The 18,682-nt window shown below is 44.7% G+C and overlaps 1 protein-coding gene across 1 annotated transcript in view; it reads right to left on the bottom strand.

Annotated features, from left to right (window-relative positions):
- The window catches only part of znf516 (zinc finger protein 516), a 77,751-nt gene that overhangs the window by 42,454 nt on the left and 16,615 nt on the right, over window positions 1-18,682 (bottom strand). The window contains exon 2 of the mRNA XM_055634751.1: window positions 16,869-18,437. Within this exon, the coding sequence (XP_055490726.1) occupies window positions 16,869-18,437 (1,569 nt within the window). The remainder of the gene's footprint in view (window positions 1-16,868; window positions 18,438-18,682) is intronic.

Raw genomic sequence — 18,682 nt, forward strand, 5'->3', positions numbered from 1 at the left:
TGTCAGACATGATTTACCTTTCGTAAATCCATGCTGACTTTGTCCAATGATTTCACCACTTTCCAAATGTGCTGCTATCCCATCTTTAATAACTGACTCTAGCAGTTTCCCCACTACCGATGTTAGACTAACTGGTCTGTAAATCCCCGTTTTCTCTCTCCCTCCCTTCTTAAAAAGTGGGGTTACGTTTGCTACCCGCCAATCCTCTGGAACTACTCCAGAATCTAAAGAGTTTTGAAAGATTATTACTAATGCATCCACTATTTCTGGAGCTACTTCCTTAAGTACTCTGGGATGCAGCCCATCTGGCCCTGGGGATTTATCGGCCTTTAATCCATTCAATTTACCCAACACCACTTCCCGACTAACCTGGATTTCACTCAATTCCTCCAACTCCTTTGACCCGCGGTCCCCTGCTATTTCCGGCAGATTATTTATGTCTTCCTTTGTGAAGACGGAACCAAAGTAGTTATTCAATTGGTCCGCCATATCCTTGTTCCCCATGATCAACTCACCTGTTTCTGACTGCAAGGGACCTACATTTGTTTTAACTAATCTCTTTCTTTTCACATATCTATAAAAACTTTTGCAGTCAGTTTTTATGTTCCCTGCCAGTTTTCTTTCATAATCCATTTTTCCTTTCCTAATTAAGCCCTTCGTCCTCCTCTGCTGGTCTCTGAATTTCTCCCAGTCCTCCGGTATGCTGCTTTTTCTGGCTAATTTGTACGCATCATCCTTCGCTTTGATACTATCCCTGATTTCCCTTGTTATCCACGGATGCACTACCTTCCCTGATTTATTCTTTTGCCAAACTGGGATGAACAATTTTTGTAGTTCATCCATGCAGTCTTTAAATGTCTTCCATTGCATATCCACCGTCAACCCTTTTAGAATTAATTGCCAGTCAATCTTGGCCAATTCACGTCTCATACCCTCAAAGTTACCTTTCTTTAAGTTCAAAGCCATTGTTTCTGAATTAACAATGTCACTCTCCATCCTAATGAAGAACTCAACCATATTATGGTCACTCTTGCCCAAGGGGCCACGCACAACAAGACTGCTAACTAACCCTTCCTCATTACTCAATACCCAGTCTAAAATAGCCTGCTCTCTCGTTGGTTCCTCTACATGTTGATTTAGATAACTATCCCGCATACATTCCAAGAAATCCTCTTCCTCAGCACCCCTGCCAATTTGATTCACCCAATCTATATGTAGATTGAAGTCACCCATTATAACTGCTTTGCCTTTGTCGCACGCATTTCTAATTTCCTGTTTGATACCATCTCCAACTTCGCTACTACTGTTAGGTGGCCTGTACACAACACCCACCAGCGTTTTCTGTCCCTTAGTGTTTCGCAAATACAAGCCACTCGCTCCATTCTCTCAACATATGACAGTCCCACCATCCTGGGATTTAACCTTGTGAACCTAGGCTGCACTCCCTCAATAGTGCTGAAAATGTACAGTTTGAGACCTCCCTGGACCCGTGTCCTTTTCAGTTGGGTGCTGGTGTCAGTAAAATTATACGGGATAGATAGTTCACAGACTAATACTGAACAGGGTGGCCAATTCCTCATTGTGTCCCATCTTTTATGAGCAACTCTCAGCTTAGTGTAAGTCAATCAGTTGTGGGTTCAATTCCTTCTCTCATCAGGAACTAGACTACCTGGAATCATTTTATTCCGAATAAATAACTGTGGATGCAGTTTTACACCAAGGATAGACATAAAATGATAGTAACATAGAAATTAGGTGCAGGAGTAGGCCATTCGGCCCTTCGAGCCTGCACCGCCATTCAATATGATCATGGCTGATCATCCAACTCAGTATCCCATACCTGCCTTCTCTCCATACCCCCTGATCCCCTTAGCCACAAGGGCCACATCTAACTCCCTCTTAAATATAGCCAATGAACTGGCCTCAACTACCCTCTGTGGCAGAGAGTTCCAGAGATTCACCACTCTCTGCGTGAAAAAAGTTCTTCTCATCTCGGTTTTAAAGGATTTCCCCTTTATCCTTAAGCTGTGACCCCTTGTCCTGGACTTCCCTAACATCGGGAACAATCTTCCTGCATCTAGCCTGTCCAACCCCTTAAGAATTTTGTAAGTTTCTATAAGATCCCCTCTCAATCTTCTAAATTCTAGAGAGTATAAACCAAGTCTTTCCAGTCTTTCTTCATAAGACAGTCCTGACATCCCAGGAATCAGTCTGGTGAACCGTCTCTGCACTCCCTCTATGGCAATAATGTCCTTCCTCAGATTTGGAGACCAAAACTGTACGCAATACTCCAGGTGTGGTCTCACCAAGACCCTGTACAACTGCAGTAGAACCTCTCTGCTCCTATACTCAAACTCAGCGGATCAGGCATCATCTCTGGAGATAATGGAGAGGATGGAGAGGAACACTGAAGAAGGTTCCAGACCTGAAATGTCACCTATTCCTTTTCTCCAGAGATGTTACCTGATCCGCTGAGTTACTCAGGAATTTTTGTGTCCATACTTCATGGAATTTGCATCTCAGTGTTGTTTACGTTCAATGTAACTTAATCTGTTTGGAAAAGGCTCATGCCAATTTTAAGATGCAAGGTTTGTGGGTGACATGTGCAGAACCCAATTTCAGAACATGGATTTAAAATCATAAAACTGCTTCTACTTCTGGAAATCTGAAATAAAAACAGAAAGCACTGGGAAAACATAGAACTTCCTACTGTAAGTAGGGCGGCACAGTGAAGCATGGGGCGACTGAGTGGCAAAATGGTAGAGCTGCTGCCTTACAGCGCAAGAGATCTGGGCTCGATCCTGTATGGAGTTTGTACATTCTCTCCGAGACCACGTGGGTTTTCTCTGGGTGCGCCGGTTTCCCCCCCACATTCCAAAGACATGCAGATTTGTAGGTTAATTGGCTTTGGTAATTGTGTAGTACAGGTGCACAACCTTTTATCCGAAAGCCTTGGGACCAGACACTTTTCGTAATTCAGAATTTTTCAGCTTTCGGAATGGAAGGTTTTTAGTGTAGATTTTAACGGCTGGCTCAGTGGTAGAGTGCTCGGCTCATATCCGCAAGGTCGCGAGTTTGCGCCTCGATCCCGGCAGTTACTCGATCGCGAGTTTGAGTCTTCAATGTAGTTTTTTCTTGCAGAATAGGAGAGAATAGGGAGGGTTAGGCTGGGATCATAGGAGTAGGTGTACTGACTGTGTGGGCAGAACTTTGGAAGTGATTGCCCACCATTCTCAAAAGCCGCTGTGTCTCCCTGTCCCTCCAACTCCAGAGGAACCCGCTCCCCGATGGGCCGCTACGGCGACAAGTGGCAGTTCGCCCACAGCCCGAGCTGCGCCCCCTCATCCGCAACCCGGGTTCCTCTGGAGTTGGAGCAGTGCTGGGCTAGAGTTGTTGCTGGCTGTGAGTCTCTGGGATCTCCGTGCTTGCAGTGGGCCTGGGGGTCGGTGTCCCGATGAGGGGGCGCAGCTCGGGCTGTGGGCGAACTGCCACTTGTCGCTGTAGCGGCCCATCGGGGAGCGGCTTCTGGTGGTCCTGACGTCTCTCAGCTCCTGTCCAGGGGGACGGCCGGAGACGTCAGGACCAACAAGAACCCGCTCCCCGATGCGCCGCTACAGCGACAAGTGGCAGTTCGCCCACAGCCCGAGCTGCGCCCCCTCATCCGCAACCCGGGTTCCTCTGGAGTTGGAGCGGGACTGGGCTAGAGTTGCTGCTGGCTGTGAGACTCTGGGATCTCCGTGCTTGCAGTCGGTGTCCCGTTGGTCCTGACGTCTCCGGCCACCCCCCTGGAATGGAGCTGGGACTGGGACCTGTCCCGCCCTTGCCCCCCCCCTGTGCACCTGCAAACATCCCCACACTTCCCAGTCTCAGCTCCTGTACAGGGGGGGTGGCCGGAGACGTCACAGCCCGAGCCATCAGCTTCTGTCCCTACGGGGAGCGTGTTCCTCTGGAATTGGAACGGGGCTGGGCTGCTGCTGGCTGTGGGTCTCTGGGATCTCCGTGCTTGCAGTGGGCCTGGGGGTCGGTGTCCCGTTGGTCCTGACGTCTCCGGTGACTGGCACTGGCTCCAACGTGAAGACAGTGCAAAGCCCCCGCGCCGGTGCAATGCGCGGGGAGCTGGAGAGGGGAGGGAAGGGGTCACACACATGGCCGGGAAGCAGAGGGGTGTAGGTGGGGTGAAACTGAAGGGAGCGACAATTTGCTGCTGCCTGGCCGCTGAGTTAAAAAGTTCCCACGCAAGACTCACGATACACTGTGTATCGTGAGTCTACCGTGGGAACTTTTTAACTCAGCGGGCAGGAAGCAGCATATTGTCAATTATTAACCCTCCCGCGCAATATACCCTCACCTTCTCTTTTATGAATGGGGATTTAGTTCCCCTTTCTTCGAGGACCGACCGGAGGTTCCGCTGTCACCTCTGCGGGCCGCCCTCGGTGAACGTTTTCAAGGACCTTTCTTCAAGGACTGAAAAAATGTCGCTATTCGGAGGTTTTCGTTATTTGGATCTTCGGATAAAAGGTTGTGCACCTGTATAGTGTTTGTGTTTGTGTATGGGGATCACTGGTCGGCATGGTGGGCCGAGGAGCCTGTTTCCGTGCCGTATCTCTACACTAAACTAATAGTCAAATTACTTGCATGGTGGGGGTGGTGGGGGGGGGGGGGGGGGTATTCTGACAGGATGAGATGACATAGGATTTAATGTTGCTTCTGTGGAGAATAGTGGACTAGCTTAAGACTGTTGATCAGTCTGAAGAAGGGTCCCGATCCGAAGCCTTGCTCGTCCATACCCTCCACAGACGCTGCCTAATCCTCTGAGTTCCTCCAGCACTTTGTGTTTTTCGTATAAAGGGCCTGTCCCACGAGCACGCGACTCCATGCGGCAAGCGCGACCTAAGCGACTCCAAGCGGCAAGCGCTACCTAACGTGGTCGCTTGAGCCATACGGCCTCGCCAGGCCGGTCCCACTTCGATCACCGGAGCTGTATGAAGTTGTGCGCAGCTGGTCGTGCGGGGCTCCAAAAAACTGACCGTGTTCAAAATTTCCGCACGGCAACGGCCTGCCGGCCCGCAGCCGCCTCGACACCGTACGTCACACGCGAACTTCCTGCAGACTTCGCTCGCACTTCATATCACTCACTCGACCTCCGCGCGGCCAACGTTTCTGGTTAGGTCGCGCTTGCCGCATGGAGTCGCATGCTGGTGGGAAAGGCCCTTTATGCCAACATGCATTAGTTGGCCCAACTAATCTGCTTCTCTCCTTTACATCCTTTCTAATTCTATCATGGAGCTCCTGGAATTCAGTTTCGAAAGCTACAGTAAGCAAGTTATGTTACCAACTGTGAATAAAAATCTGATTTTTTTTTTTAAGCTATTATGGCAATTTAACTTTGCAATTACAAAAGATACCAGCTACTAAGATGGTTTGCTTGTGGCCAGAAAATAGCAATTTAATACAACACTTAGAGTCAGGGAGTGTGCTAATAGCTGCCTGGAGCCACTGCCCTTTTTAATTTGAACATTTATGCTGAAGAAAGCAATCAGTGACAACATTAATTATAAACATTCGAGTCAGAGTGCCCAATGCTTGCATTTGGTCTCTGTCACTTTCCATCACTCTGGCTTACCCATGCATCATTCACACTTATAATGATGCACTTACTTATCTGACTGCCTTCTATCATAGACGGATGTCTTCTTCACAAGATGATTCCACTGCAGGCTTAACTATCAGACATGATTCTTAATGACCGTCTCTAACTAAGAACAGCATTTGCTGAATATTAAAATATCCAGAGCATCAATAGCTAACACTAACGTGTTTGGATGGAACCTTTCACTTTGACCAAAGTATTACAAGGTCTGTGCAATCATTGCTGGCTTATAATGGTTATCACGACAGGATGATATAGGAGTAGACAATTCAACTCCTTGAGGCTCCCCTCCCATCAATTAGCTGTTCCACATCCTAATTCCATCCACATATCTAAACACTTGACTACAATCTATCAATCAGTTTCGGCATGTTTGATTTGAGGTGGCAGAATGGGACAGCTAGTAGGAGCACTACCTTACAGCTCCAGTGACCAGGGTTCTATCCTGGCCTCGGGTGCTGTCTGGGTGGAGTGTGCATGCTCTCCTTGTGACTGCGTGGGTTTCCTTCGGGTGCTCCAGTTTACCTCCACATTACAATGATATGTTGGTTGATAGGTGCGTTTACCCTGGTATGTAGGATGAGTGGTAGAATCTGGGAAGAATGAATGGGAATGCAGTAAGAATAATATGAAATTAACGTAAGATTAGCATAAATGGGTGCTTGATGGTTGGCACGGATGCAGTGGGCCGAAGTGCCTGTGCCATGCTATATGACACTATCATTAAACCACACTGTTAACAACCACTTATAGGAGGTTGTGGAAAAAGTTTCAAGATTTCCAAACCCTTGTGTGTAAAGAGATAATCCATTCATTGGAATGATTTTAAGGTTGGCAGTACAGGACACTGCAAGTTGTACACCTCCCACAACTGTAGCGACCCAGGTACAATCCTGACCTGCAGTGCTGCCTTTGTGGAGTTTGCACATTCTCCATGTTACCACCTGGTTTTTTCTGCAGTGCTTTGGTTTATTCTTTCATTGTACAGATGTGCTGGTTGTTAGGTTAATTGGTGATTGTAATTTACCCCTTAATTAGGTGAATGGTGACAGGGGGGGTGTTGAAGTGGCACACTGCAATGCAGGATAGGCACTGCCACGACCAGAAGGACTGCATGTCCTATTGCTGTACCATGTATCTATTGTAAAGCATGTTCAGGGTGTTGACTGAGGGGATGATTTTGCAGCAATCTTCTCTAATTTCCGTTCTATCCCACTAAACATGAATTCCAATATTTCCCAAACCTATTGTGCTCTTATGAGCTGCACCATCATTCTTGGTGCTCAGATGCTCCTTTGCAATTCTAGGTCAGCACACATGATGAGAAGTCCAGAATAAGCAGGCAGAACTCATTGCTTAACTTACTCATGTCTCCTTACATTGAAAGAGACTATTTACCCATCTGGTCTGTGCCACACTAGAGCAAGGAGATGATTAATCTCGACTGTGCAGGAAAGATACGCAGGAATGTTGCCTGTACTGTACTGGACAGTTTGAGTTCTATGGAGAGGTTTTAGGCTGGGAGTGTTATCCCTGGAGCAATGGAGGCTGAGGGATGACCTTATAACGTTATGAGGAGCCATGATAGGGATGATTGTCATATCCAATTTCCGACAGTGGGGGAGCCTAAAACTAGAGGGCATGGTTTTAAGGTGAGAAAGGAAAGATTTAAAGAGGATCTGTAGGGCTGGTTTTTCACATAGAGGACGGTGGATATATAAACCGAGCTGGCAGAGAAGCTGGTAGGGGTGGGTACAATTACAATGTTTAAAAGTGGTTTGGGCAGGTACAAGGTTAGGAATGGTTATACGGGATATGGGCCAAATGCAGGCAAGTGTGATTAGCATAGATAGGTATCTTGGTCAGCATGGACGAGTCGGGCCAAATAACATGATTCCATGCTCAATGAAGGAAGAAATTAGGATGTTAACGAACCAGTTGGGTTTATAAAACAGCAGTTTTGTGTTCATCTTTACTATAGAAGACTATCTCTTTTTAGTTAAATTTTAGATTATGAACTAAAGATAATTCAATTACATTCTATGGATTCTACACTGGGATTTGAACTCGGGTCTTTGAATGTTAGTCCTGTAATTAAATTGCTGCATCGCCATCAGATGATCTTCTAACCATCAGGAACGACAAGCTCATCCCTTGAGAAAGTGAACCATGAAGAGGGACGCGATGGTACTTTATGCTCACGAAAAGGTTTGAAAAAATAATGGTAGAAATGACACTTCCACTCAAGGGATGGATAGAACCAGCACTCATAAATATATGATTGTTGCTAATACATTCTCTCAGGGATTCAGGAGAAACGTCTGCATTAAAAAAAATGGGATTCACCGTCTTTGTTGCTGTGTTTAGTAACAGTGCCAATCTGCAAACAAATCATGGAACTGGCCAAAATATATTGGGGCACTTTACACCCAGAAAAGCACCCTTAAATGTGAGAGTACACAAAAAAGCTGGAGAAACTCAGCGGGTGCAGCAGCATCTATGGAGCGAAGGAAATAGGCAACGTTTCGGGCCGAAACCCTTCTTCAGACCATAGATGCTGCTCGCTGAGTTTCCACCCGCTGAGTTTCTCCAGCTTTTTTGTGTACCTTCAATTTTCCAGCATCTGCAGTCCCTTCCTAAACCCTTAAATGTGACCTTGGTGAATGGTAGAGCAGGCTTAAAAGACACGAACGCCAACTTCTGCTCCTATTTTCTAATGTTCCAAAGCGTTGCCAGCTAAACTTTACACTACAGCGTTGGTCTGATCAAATATATGCACAGATAGTACATTTGTAGAAATGTATAATAACAAATTCAAAAATTTCAGCTGTCGATGGCTCACCTTCTTAACAAACAAGATTCCTCAATGTATTTACTTTATTTTTATTAGACTATTCTATTTATCAATCCCATTTAATTCCATTAACCAGCTTTTTTTTGTTTTAACCTTCTATACCTTGGTTATTCAAGTGCTCATCTAGATACTGTTTACATGATGTGAAGGGTGCCAGGTTCCATATTCAATCAGGCAGTGTGTTCCAGATTCTAGTCACCATCAGATCTCTTCCAAACCTCTTCTGCCTCAGCTTGAACCGGTATCCCTTCGTTTTTGACACTTCAGTAATGGGGGCAAGTTTTGTATTATTTACTGTGTCTCTGACCCTCGATTTTGTTTATCCCAGTTTGATCCCAAAAACCTTGTTCACCAAGGAAAACAAATCCAGACTATTTAGCCTCTCCTCCTAAGTGAAATGTTCCATTCCAGGCAACAACCTGGTGAATCTCCTCCGCACCCACTCCAGTGCAACTCTGTCCTTCTAAGGGTGCAGTGACCAGAACTATACACAGTTCTCCAGTTATGGCATATTGTATCACAACTCTGTCACCCGTCTCCAGATACTTCCATGGATTAAAAGGTGTTCTTGAACTGAGTTCCAACATCAATCGCGATTTGGGTTTCACAGGTGCCTTGTAGGTTAATCATTGCAGATCAACTTCCTTGGAGAAGTGCATTTTTAGTACAGATATTGGAATTAAGCAGGAAGCTTAATAACGCTTTCATTGCGTCTTCGCATAAAGCATACCGATGTTTAAAGTGGCTAAGAAGGAACTGCAGATGCTGCAAAATTGAAGGGGTCTGGCTCTGAAGAAGGGTCTCGACCCAAAACGTCGCCTATTTCCTTCGCTCCATAGATGCTGTCTCACCCGCTGAGTTTCTCCAGCATTTTAGTTTACCTTTAATATTTAAAGTGGAGTGGTTTTTATTTTGTAATGTTATTTTGACAAGACTTTGCCTGCAGTTTTGTTATTTCACTGATAAACATGATATTTTCCTGGTTCTATGGAAGCTGTTAAGCAGAGACAGGCTTAATTACAACGTTAGATAAAGGGAAGAAGTCAGGACTGGAGGGAGTACACATTTTAACTGAAAATAATGGATTTAATTAAATTTTCTTTTGCACCTTTCATAACCTTAGGCTTCCCGGTTGCAGCCTATGGAATAGTGTTTTTAGATTGTTGCAAATCTGGAAACTTGGCACCCAGTAGGTTCTCATAGAGTGCATCATGGAAGTTGGCAGATTATCTGCATTTAGATGCTGGTGAGCAATACATCACCAGGGAGAACCCCCTTGTTCTTCTTCAAAATAGTAACCGCAGGAGATATTACATCCACCTCCGCTTAACTTCACCCGTGAAAATCAACGCCTCTGACTGTGCAGCAATATTTTGCTCAACACCAGGTTTTCAACTTAGTTATTATTCTAAATCACAAGGGTGCTGATTTAAAAAAAAAAAAAAAAGAAACATAATGCAGATGTGAAAGAAATTAGAAGTTAATTCTCAAAGGTATTTATCCATAATTTGAGATTACAAAATGCTGTGGTGTCCTTCTAAGAGTGTAGTGACCAGAACTCCACATAATACTCCAGCTGTGGTGTACGCCAGTGTCGGGAAGCAAAGAGAGATACAAGCAGACAGATGGGCCATAAATAATAATCACATTCTACTCAGAACTGGGAAGCAATAAATATTTTTTTTTAACAAAGAACCAATTGCAAAGGCAAACATAACTCTCGCAAGTTTAATATAGTTGAATAAATATGGCTGGTGATCATGAGTCAGAGAGATCCCTAATAACTGTATCACTGAACAAGGCCGATCTTCGTCAGAATGCTGATGCATGTTAAAATGGATGTTATCTGTGCCTCATTTTCATAGTGCTGGTGGCAAATGAATTCATTTACATGTCCAATTTGAACTTTGACAATGACATCTGATAAATATGTAAAAGGTTACTTTATACCCCGAGAAACAATGACATTTGCTTAAGGCTCATGTGGAGTTTTTTAACTACAGAATTTAATTCGTATTATAGACCCCAGAAGACTTATCACATAGTCTGTCAATTACAAGCAGAGTTTTTATTTTAACGTGAGGTGCTTAAGACAGGTGGGGATGGTTGGGAGGGAAATGTCAGAAAACCACAACGAAAAGTAAATGGGGCAGAATAATCTCTACCTTGGTGGGACCTTGTGTGTGTTGGCAGGTGACTGGGTTGGGTGAAACACATGCCACCCTCCCTGTAGATACACCCTCCATGTTGTGTGTTAAAACTGGCTCTCACAGAGGAGAGAAAATGTTGGGAGAAAAGATTCCAAGAGACAGATGATTAATATGTCTACCGCGTCGTGGTGTGAGGCTGCTCTTCATGCTCCCTTGGATATCTGGTGCCACAGTTCATCAGCACAACCTCTATCAGTGTGAGCACACACAGGACATGCTGGATTAAAAGATGTGCCCTTTGATGTTTCCATCTACTAGAGAGAGGATTTGATTTTAATTTCTCGTCTCTTAAGAGAGCCCAAAACGCCTTTGGTAATAACAGGTACAGGGACACACCATCTGATAGGGAAATCTATCGTTAGCTTTTCATCATCATTGTGTGAAAAGTAAAATTCTCTAACCCTTCCACTGGAGCGGTGCAACGGTAGAGTTTCTGCCTTACATCACCAGCAGACTCCAGTGCACCGGTTTATTCCCGCATTCCAAAGATGCACAGGTTTGCAGGTTCATTGGCTTTGTTAAAATTGGAAATATTGTCCCTAGCGTGTAGCTTCTTGCTTGTGTACGTGGATCACCGGTCTGCGCAGACTTGGTGAGCCGAAGGGCCTGTTTCCATGCCGTATCTCTAAATTAAACTAAACACTGACTAACTTTAATTTTGTCAACCTTTCTCAAAGGAAATGTATTGGGTCGTTATCTTGCTCTTACCAGCAGAATATGGGTTGAAGTCCCTAGAACAGAAAAAATGATGCTCACCTTAGACCAGGGATATGTGTATGATGCTTTAGTATAGTTTAGTTCAGAGATACATAGTGTAAACAGGCCCTTCGGCCCACACCAACCTGCGATCCCCACACATTAACACTATCATACACACACTAGGGACAATTTGCACTTACACCAAGCTAATTAACCTATAAACCTGGGCGGCTTTGGAGTGTAGGAGGAAACTGAAGATCTCGGAGAAAACCCAAGCGGTTACGGGGAGAAGGTACAAACTCTGTACAGACAGCCCCCGTAGTCAGGATCGAACCCTGGTCTCCGGCGCTGCAAGCTCTGTAGCGCAGCAACTCTACCCCGCTACGCCACCGTGGCCGGCGCAGATTCTGCTAATCCACAGAAGCTACCTTGATAAAGATCAATAGATTTAAAAGGACTGGTGGAAGGATTACAGAATAGGTTTATTTACCACCATGAAGAAATGGATATAGCTTCCTGCATCAAGGATGACGTGACACTAGTAGCGGAACCTGCAGGTGATGGTGTTCCCCTGTGCTTGCTGCCCTTGTCCTTAGTGGTGACAGAGGTTGCAGGCTTGGTGGGGAGAGTTGTTGGAATTGCCTGGGCGAGTACCCGCTGTGTGTTGATAGAGTGAGCGAGTGAATGATTAAGGTGATCATAGAAAGTGAAGTGCATTCCTTGAATCAGATGGGGATGGAGAAGGATGGAGATAGTTGCCTTTGTTACTATCTTCACCCTTCTCTTGCACATCTGACTCATTTACCAATCAGCCCCTTCTTACCTACATCCAACTTGCTCCACCCCTTCCACTCACCTTCTTCTATCAGCTATCACCCCTCTACTCCATCAGTCTGAAGGGACTTGGCCTAAAACGTGTCTGCTCTTTCCACAGATGCTGCCTGATCTGTTGAGTTTCTCCAGCTGTTTATGTTTTACTCGTAATTCCAGCATCTGTATCTCTGCGTACCCAGACTCTGACCAGCCTTGTAGACTCAGTGTCGATGTGGTTGGTGTTGTTAGGCTTGGCTATCAAATGAACCACACTGTAAAACCAGGTTGAGATTATCCTCCTGCGCCATCTGGTGTGACTTGGTAAAGCCAACAGTATCAAAAGCAGTTGGTCATGGCTCTAGTGTATGATATTGCTACATAATTTCATATTTCCAGCGGTTTTGGTTATAGAAAGGAAATGAAGTATGTATCTATTCTGTGTACTTTTTTCATTTCATTTTTTTTACATAACAAAAGCATGTTATAAATTGATGAAAATGTTGTGAGCAGAGTGGGATTCGATAAGGTATCATTCAGGGCATTGGCAGGACCAAACTGGAGCATTATGTATTAAAAACGAATTGCAGATGCTGGTTTAAACCAAAGGTGGATACAAAATGCTGGAGTGGCCTGCTGCCTGACATCCTGAGTTCCTCCAGCATTTTTTGATTACCTCTGGAGCATTGTGTATAGTTTTGCTCTCCTTCCTAACTAAAGATGTATTTGCTTGAAAGGGACTGCAACAACGATCCACCAAACTATTTCCTGGGTCCATAATACAAGAAGACTATGGGTAGGTTAAGCCCCTATTAATCATAGAATCATACAGCTTTGAAACAGTCCCTTTGGCCGACTAAATCCATGCCAACCTTCACTCACCCATTTTTACATTAACATAGAAACATAGAAAATAGGTGCAGGAGTAGGCCATTCGGCCCTTCGAACCTGCACCGCCATTCAATATGATCATGGCAGATCATCCAACTCAGTATCCTGTACCTGCCTTCTCTCCATACCCCCTGATACTTTTAGCCACAAGGGCCACATCAAACTCCCTTTTAAATATAGCCGATGAACTGGTCTCAACTACCTTCTGTGGCAGAGAATTCCAGAGATTCACCACTCTCTGTGTGAAAAATGTTTTTCTCATCTTGGTCGAAAAGATTTCCCCCATATCCTTAAACTGTGACCCTTTGTCCTGGACTTCCCCAACAACGGGAACAATCTTACTGCATCTAGCCTGTCCAACCCCTTAAGAATTTTGTAAGTTTCTATAAGTTCCCCCCTCAATCTTCTAAATTCTAGCAAGTACAAGCCGAGTCTATCCGGTCTTTCTCCATATGAAAGTCCTGACATCCCAGGAATCAGTCAGGTGAACCTTCTCTGTACTCCCTCTATGGCAATTAATCATATTCACTATTCCCATCAACAATCCCTGAGATTCTACCCCTCACTTCCAAACCAGGAACGATTCACAGTTGCCATTTAATCCACTAACCAGGACGTCTTTGCGATGTGGGAGGAAACTGGAAGACCAGGGGAATCCCACTCAGTCCCAGGGACAGCATGTAACCCACGTGGTCACAGGGAGAGCATGCAAACCTCACAACAGAGAAAGAGAGTTAGTACTTCCAGAGCCCTATCATTTTACAAATGGATTTGACGTGGTGGAGTAACTCAGCAGGTCAGGCAGCATCCCTGGAGAACATGGACAGGTGACATTTCGAGTCAGGACCCTTGTTCAAAAAAAAACTGCAGATGCTGGGAATCTGAAACCAAGGCATAAAATGCTGGAAACACTCATCAGGTCAAACAGTTTCTGCAGAAAGAGAAACTGAATAAATGTTTCACGTCAAAGAGCTGCTCAATGTTTCACAGCTTTTAGCTATTGCTCCTTTGTCCCTGATTTAGACAAAATCTCCTGTTGAATCTGTTCACCCACCTGTTTCCAATCACATTAAATCTCTGGTTACTGATTCTCCATTTATTGAACAACTGCTCATCCTATTTTTCAAAGCCCTCCATGTTCTCGACCACCTCGATTTAATTTCCCCTTAAACGTTTCCATTCCAAGGAGGTGACTAATTGATAACAGGTTGAATACTGGACGACACAAAATTGAGATAGCTAGCAACTGTCTTATGCAGGCATGAGAATTATTTTTAAGACAACAAGTTACTATAACCTGACAAACATCGATGAAGAGGCAGGGAAAGTAGATTCAACAGGAGCTTTCAGAAGAGAACTGAATAAAAATGTGAAAAATATATACGTTCACGGTTGGATGGAAAGAGCAGAGTTTTGGATTAATTGAGGCCAAATTGGCCAGTTTTGAAACTGTGCGATTTGACTTAATGAAGAAACATTTGTCATATTGGCGCCCTCAATGTTTAAACCTGAGTGCAGGTGCTACTCCCAGAAACGACATTACTAAAATCTAGAATAAAGCTCCATAGAGTCAAAGAATTGTAGCACACAGAAACAGGCCCTTCAGCCCAGCACGTCCATACTGACCACTGTACTTATCAATACTGGCCCCATTACTGGCCGCAGAAGATTATTGGGACACTGCTACCAGCCTCGGAGGGCATCTACCTCAGGAAGGCTGTCAGCATCCATAAAGACTCCTCACACCCTTGTAATGGACTGTTTGAACTACTTCCCTCCGGCAGACGTTACAAGGCCTTCTACGCCCGCACCTCCAGACTCAGGAACAGCTTCTTTCCCAGAACTATAGCGGCTCTGAACTGGCCCTGCTGAGTGCCCCCCACCCCTATGGACTGTCTCCCTCGGATGGTCACGTCGCACAGACACATCTGCACTTTAGACTGTTTGAACTGTTTTGACTGTTTTACTGTTGTAATGTTCTTTTTACAAACCATGTTCTCGGGGTATCTAAATCAAAATTTTATTAGTTATTTAAGTTATGACATCGGATGGAAGCTGCATACCAAATCTCGTTGCACTTATGTGCAATGACAATAAAATATATTATTATTATTACCTGCATTTGGTCTTTAGACGTCCAAGTGCTGTGCTGTACAGAGGGGGGGTGATGGAATGTCAGAGCTGCCCGCCTTTATGAAGAAACTTTAACTTGTAGCCTTATCTGCTATCTCAGTTGGATCCAAATGATCCCACAATACTACATCAAAGTAAAGCATGGAAGTTCTCACTGGAGCCCTGGTCAAAGTACATCACTCAATTTCACAAAAATCAGATGATAAGGGTACTGTTCGTGGCAATGTGATGGGCCTGAAAATAATGTCTTAGAAACTACAATCACAATGAGAACATTTGCACTTCATTTGCAGTAAGTATTGAGAAGTAAGTGAAAGATGCTTATAAAAACATAGTTCTGCCTTTCCGTGAGCTATATACACAAACATTCTCCAGGACTATCTTTGCATAGAAACAGGAAACACAGAAGAAACTTTAAATGTTTTATAACGGGTCTGACATTATACGTTAACTGCCTATTAACAGAGTAACAGGATTTGTAAAGGGATAAAGATGCAAGACTCTCTCCATCCCCCACATCATCACATAGTTTCATATTGAGATCCTAGATGTGAATATAAACAGCAACACAAGAATCTCCAGAGGAATGAGGAAAATAAGGATTAGCGTAAAAAACTCATTTTTGATCATTTGTGCTTCGAGTGTAGGAATATTGGCAGCTCTCAGTACAACTGTGACATTAGATCCACTTAGACCCAGCTGCCTACACCCAAATCTTTATTGATTTCAATGTTGTTGTTGAAAACTTTTTCTCCTTAATAATCTTGGACATTGTCAGTACTAATTCAATAACAATCAATGTCAAATGAACCTCTGGTGGCCATGAGCAGTGATACAATGTCTGTTATACCATTATTGAGACTCATCATCCTCCTTGTGTTTGCTATCGATCTAATTTTGACTGTTGAGCCAGTGTGTCAATGTCATGGAGAGGTACATCACGGAAACAGTCTCTTTGGCACACCTCGTCCATGCCACCAACTTGGCATTCTGGACTTGTCCCAATTGCCTGCATTTGGTCCTTAGCCCTATAAACCTTCCTATCCATATAACTATCCAAATGTCTTTTGAAAGCCATAATTGTATCCGCGTGTATAGACTCCTCTTTTTAGTTTAGTTTAGAGTTTAGATATACAGCGCGGAAATAGGTCCTTCGACCCAATGAGTACGCACCGACCAATGATCCCTGTACACTAGCACTCTCCTACATACTAGCGACAAATTACAATTTTTACTGAAGCAAATGAACCTCCAAACTATATGTCTTTGGAGTGTGAGAGGAAACTGAAGCACCTGGGGAAAATCCACAAGGTCAAGGGGAGAACATACAAACTCCGTACAGACAGCACCCATAGTCAGGATCGAACCCGGGTCTCTGGTGCTGTAAGGCAGCAACTCTACCACTGCACACCGTGCCCCCTATGTCAACTTTTTCAGATAGAGAGTACCCTCCTAGTGAAAATGTTGCCCCCGAGGTCCCTCTTAAATCTCTCCCCTCTCACCTTAAGCCTCATTCACTTTATCTATGTCTGTCATGATTTGGTATATCATGTGTAGGAAATTTCATTTGTCTTAAAACATAATGCTCGCTAGCTTATTCCATAAAAACTGAAAAACTAACCTCCTTTGTCTGTGGGACACACAAAGTGATGGGTATCTCCTCTCCAGCTGTGTAACAAGGCCGACAGGTCTCGAGATCTGTAAGGCGTGATCATGTGAAAGGGATCCATGTGTTTGCTCAAATCTCCTGCTCCTAGGGGCGACCCCCGTTTGACAGAGTGTTGAAGAGTGGAGACTTTTGCTGGGCCTGAGCAATGTGGCCAAGGCACACCTGTCCACCCATTTCGTGCGGGGCTCCCCAGCCAGCCCAGCCTACTGGTACCTATTGACTTGCTGATACACTCATGCTGATGCAGCGTGGAGGTTTTGTACGGAGTATGTTGGCCACCCTTGGGCGAGGCTTGGTCCTTGATGCCTCGGCCACCTGGAACCTTTGGCGGGTGTGCCTGGCACTGGTCATCAAACTGCAGAAATCCCACAGCCTCTTTCAAAACATCTTGGCCTTCTGCTACTCTCCCAATTGGCATGCCAAATCCCAGAAATGCAGGTGAACTAAAAAAGCCCTTTTCAAAGTTACCAACTTGTTTCTTCTGTAAAGTGATATTTGGTGTCACTTTCGATCCTGATGTAAATCCACATAGTTCATGGCTGTTTCTTGCTCTTTGATGCCGGTGAGGATCCTGAATTGGGACCCCAGATGTTCTGCCTGTAGATTGGGTGTAAGGTCTGCTCTGGGGTGAATCAAATGACTTGCCAGCGGTCTCCGAGCATGGAGGAGTTGAATTCAGCGTAACTGTTTGGCTCACAGAGGGAGGGTGGGTGCGAGCTGATCTAGAAGAGGCCACAGGAGAACACTCTTTGCCATTCAGCATGGGAGGAGGCCCAGTGCGTCGAACACCACTGACGCCGACTACATGGTGAACCTTGGCTTTTGACCCATATCCTGAAAGATGTTCAGGAGGGATGATGTGGAGATTCATCTTGTGGTTGACACGTTGGTGCATCAAGAGAACTTCGGGGTAAAGGGTTGTGTGACTGCAGAACTGGCAAAAATGGATGATCATGGCATTCGGCAGTGATGAGGTAAGTCTGCCCTTCGGAGCGAATTTATCTGCACAAGGATGGTCAGTCAACAAAGCTGAGGTCAAGTCCAAAGGAAAGTCATCATGGGCTCCATTTTGATTTGAGTCGGTGATGTGGCCTCTCCTTACACATTGTGAAGGCCTTTCTGTTCTTAACATGTGTCCATTTGATCTCACAAACTGAGGTGAATCTGCATACCTTGACATAGTCCGATCCCTTGCAGTGTTCTGGCATCCTGATGCCGAGCTAGGATGCATGTCATCTCCTGTGACCCCAATAAGCTCACATTTAGGTTGCTCCAACGATGCACTTTCTTCAGAGATTGAACCGTAGCACTCAGAAACTTCAGCGAATCCCTTTGCATCCAAACAGCAAGCAGCATCCCTATTGGAAGGGAAGACGCCAGCCACGTGAGGTAAAAATACGTTAGCGGGGTTTGGAAGGTCTTCTTTGGTTCCATTCTGAGGAGATGCGTGGTGGCTGTCCCTGTGGCATTGAAGTGGAGATGACTCGGTCGCTGTGCCAGGGGAAAAAATGTGGGGATTTTCTAGTGGAAGATAAAACAAAAAGGACAACTGTTTTTCAATATAATAACATCAAAAAAATTAACAGGCTGGAAAATTGAAAGTTAATCAGAAAATACTGGAAAAACTCAGCAGGTCAGGCATCATTCGTAGGAGGAGGAAATATTTCAAATCCACCACTCAAGGGTGACTGAATTAGGATGTATAACATTGCTACATTGAAAGGACTTATTTTCCTTAGATGTAGAATAAAAAAACAAGGGTCATA

The sequence above is a fragment of the Leucoraja erinacea genome, chromosome 4 (genome assembly GCF_028641065.1).
Source record: "Leucoraja erinacea ecotype New England chromosome 4, Leri_hhj_1, whole genome shotgun sequence".
NCBI classification, from domain to species: Eukaryota; Metazoa; Chordata; class Chondrichthyes; order Rajiformes; family Rajidae; genus Leucoraja; species Leucoraja erinaceus.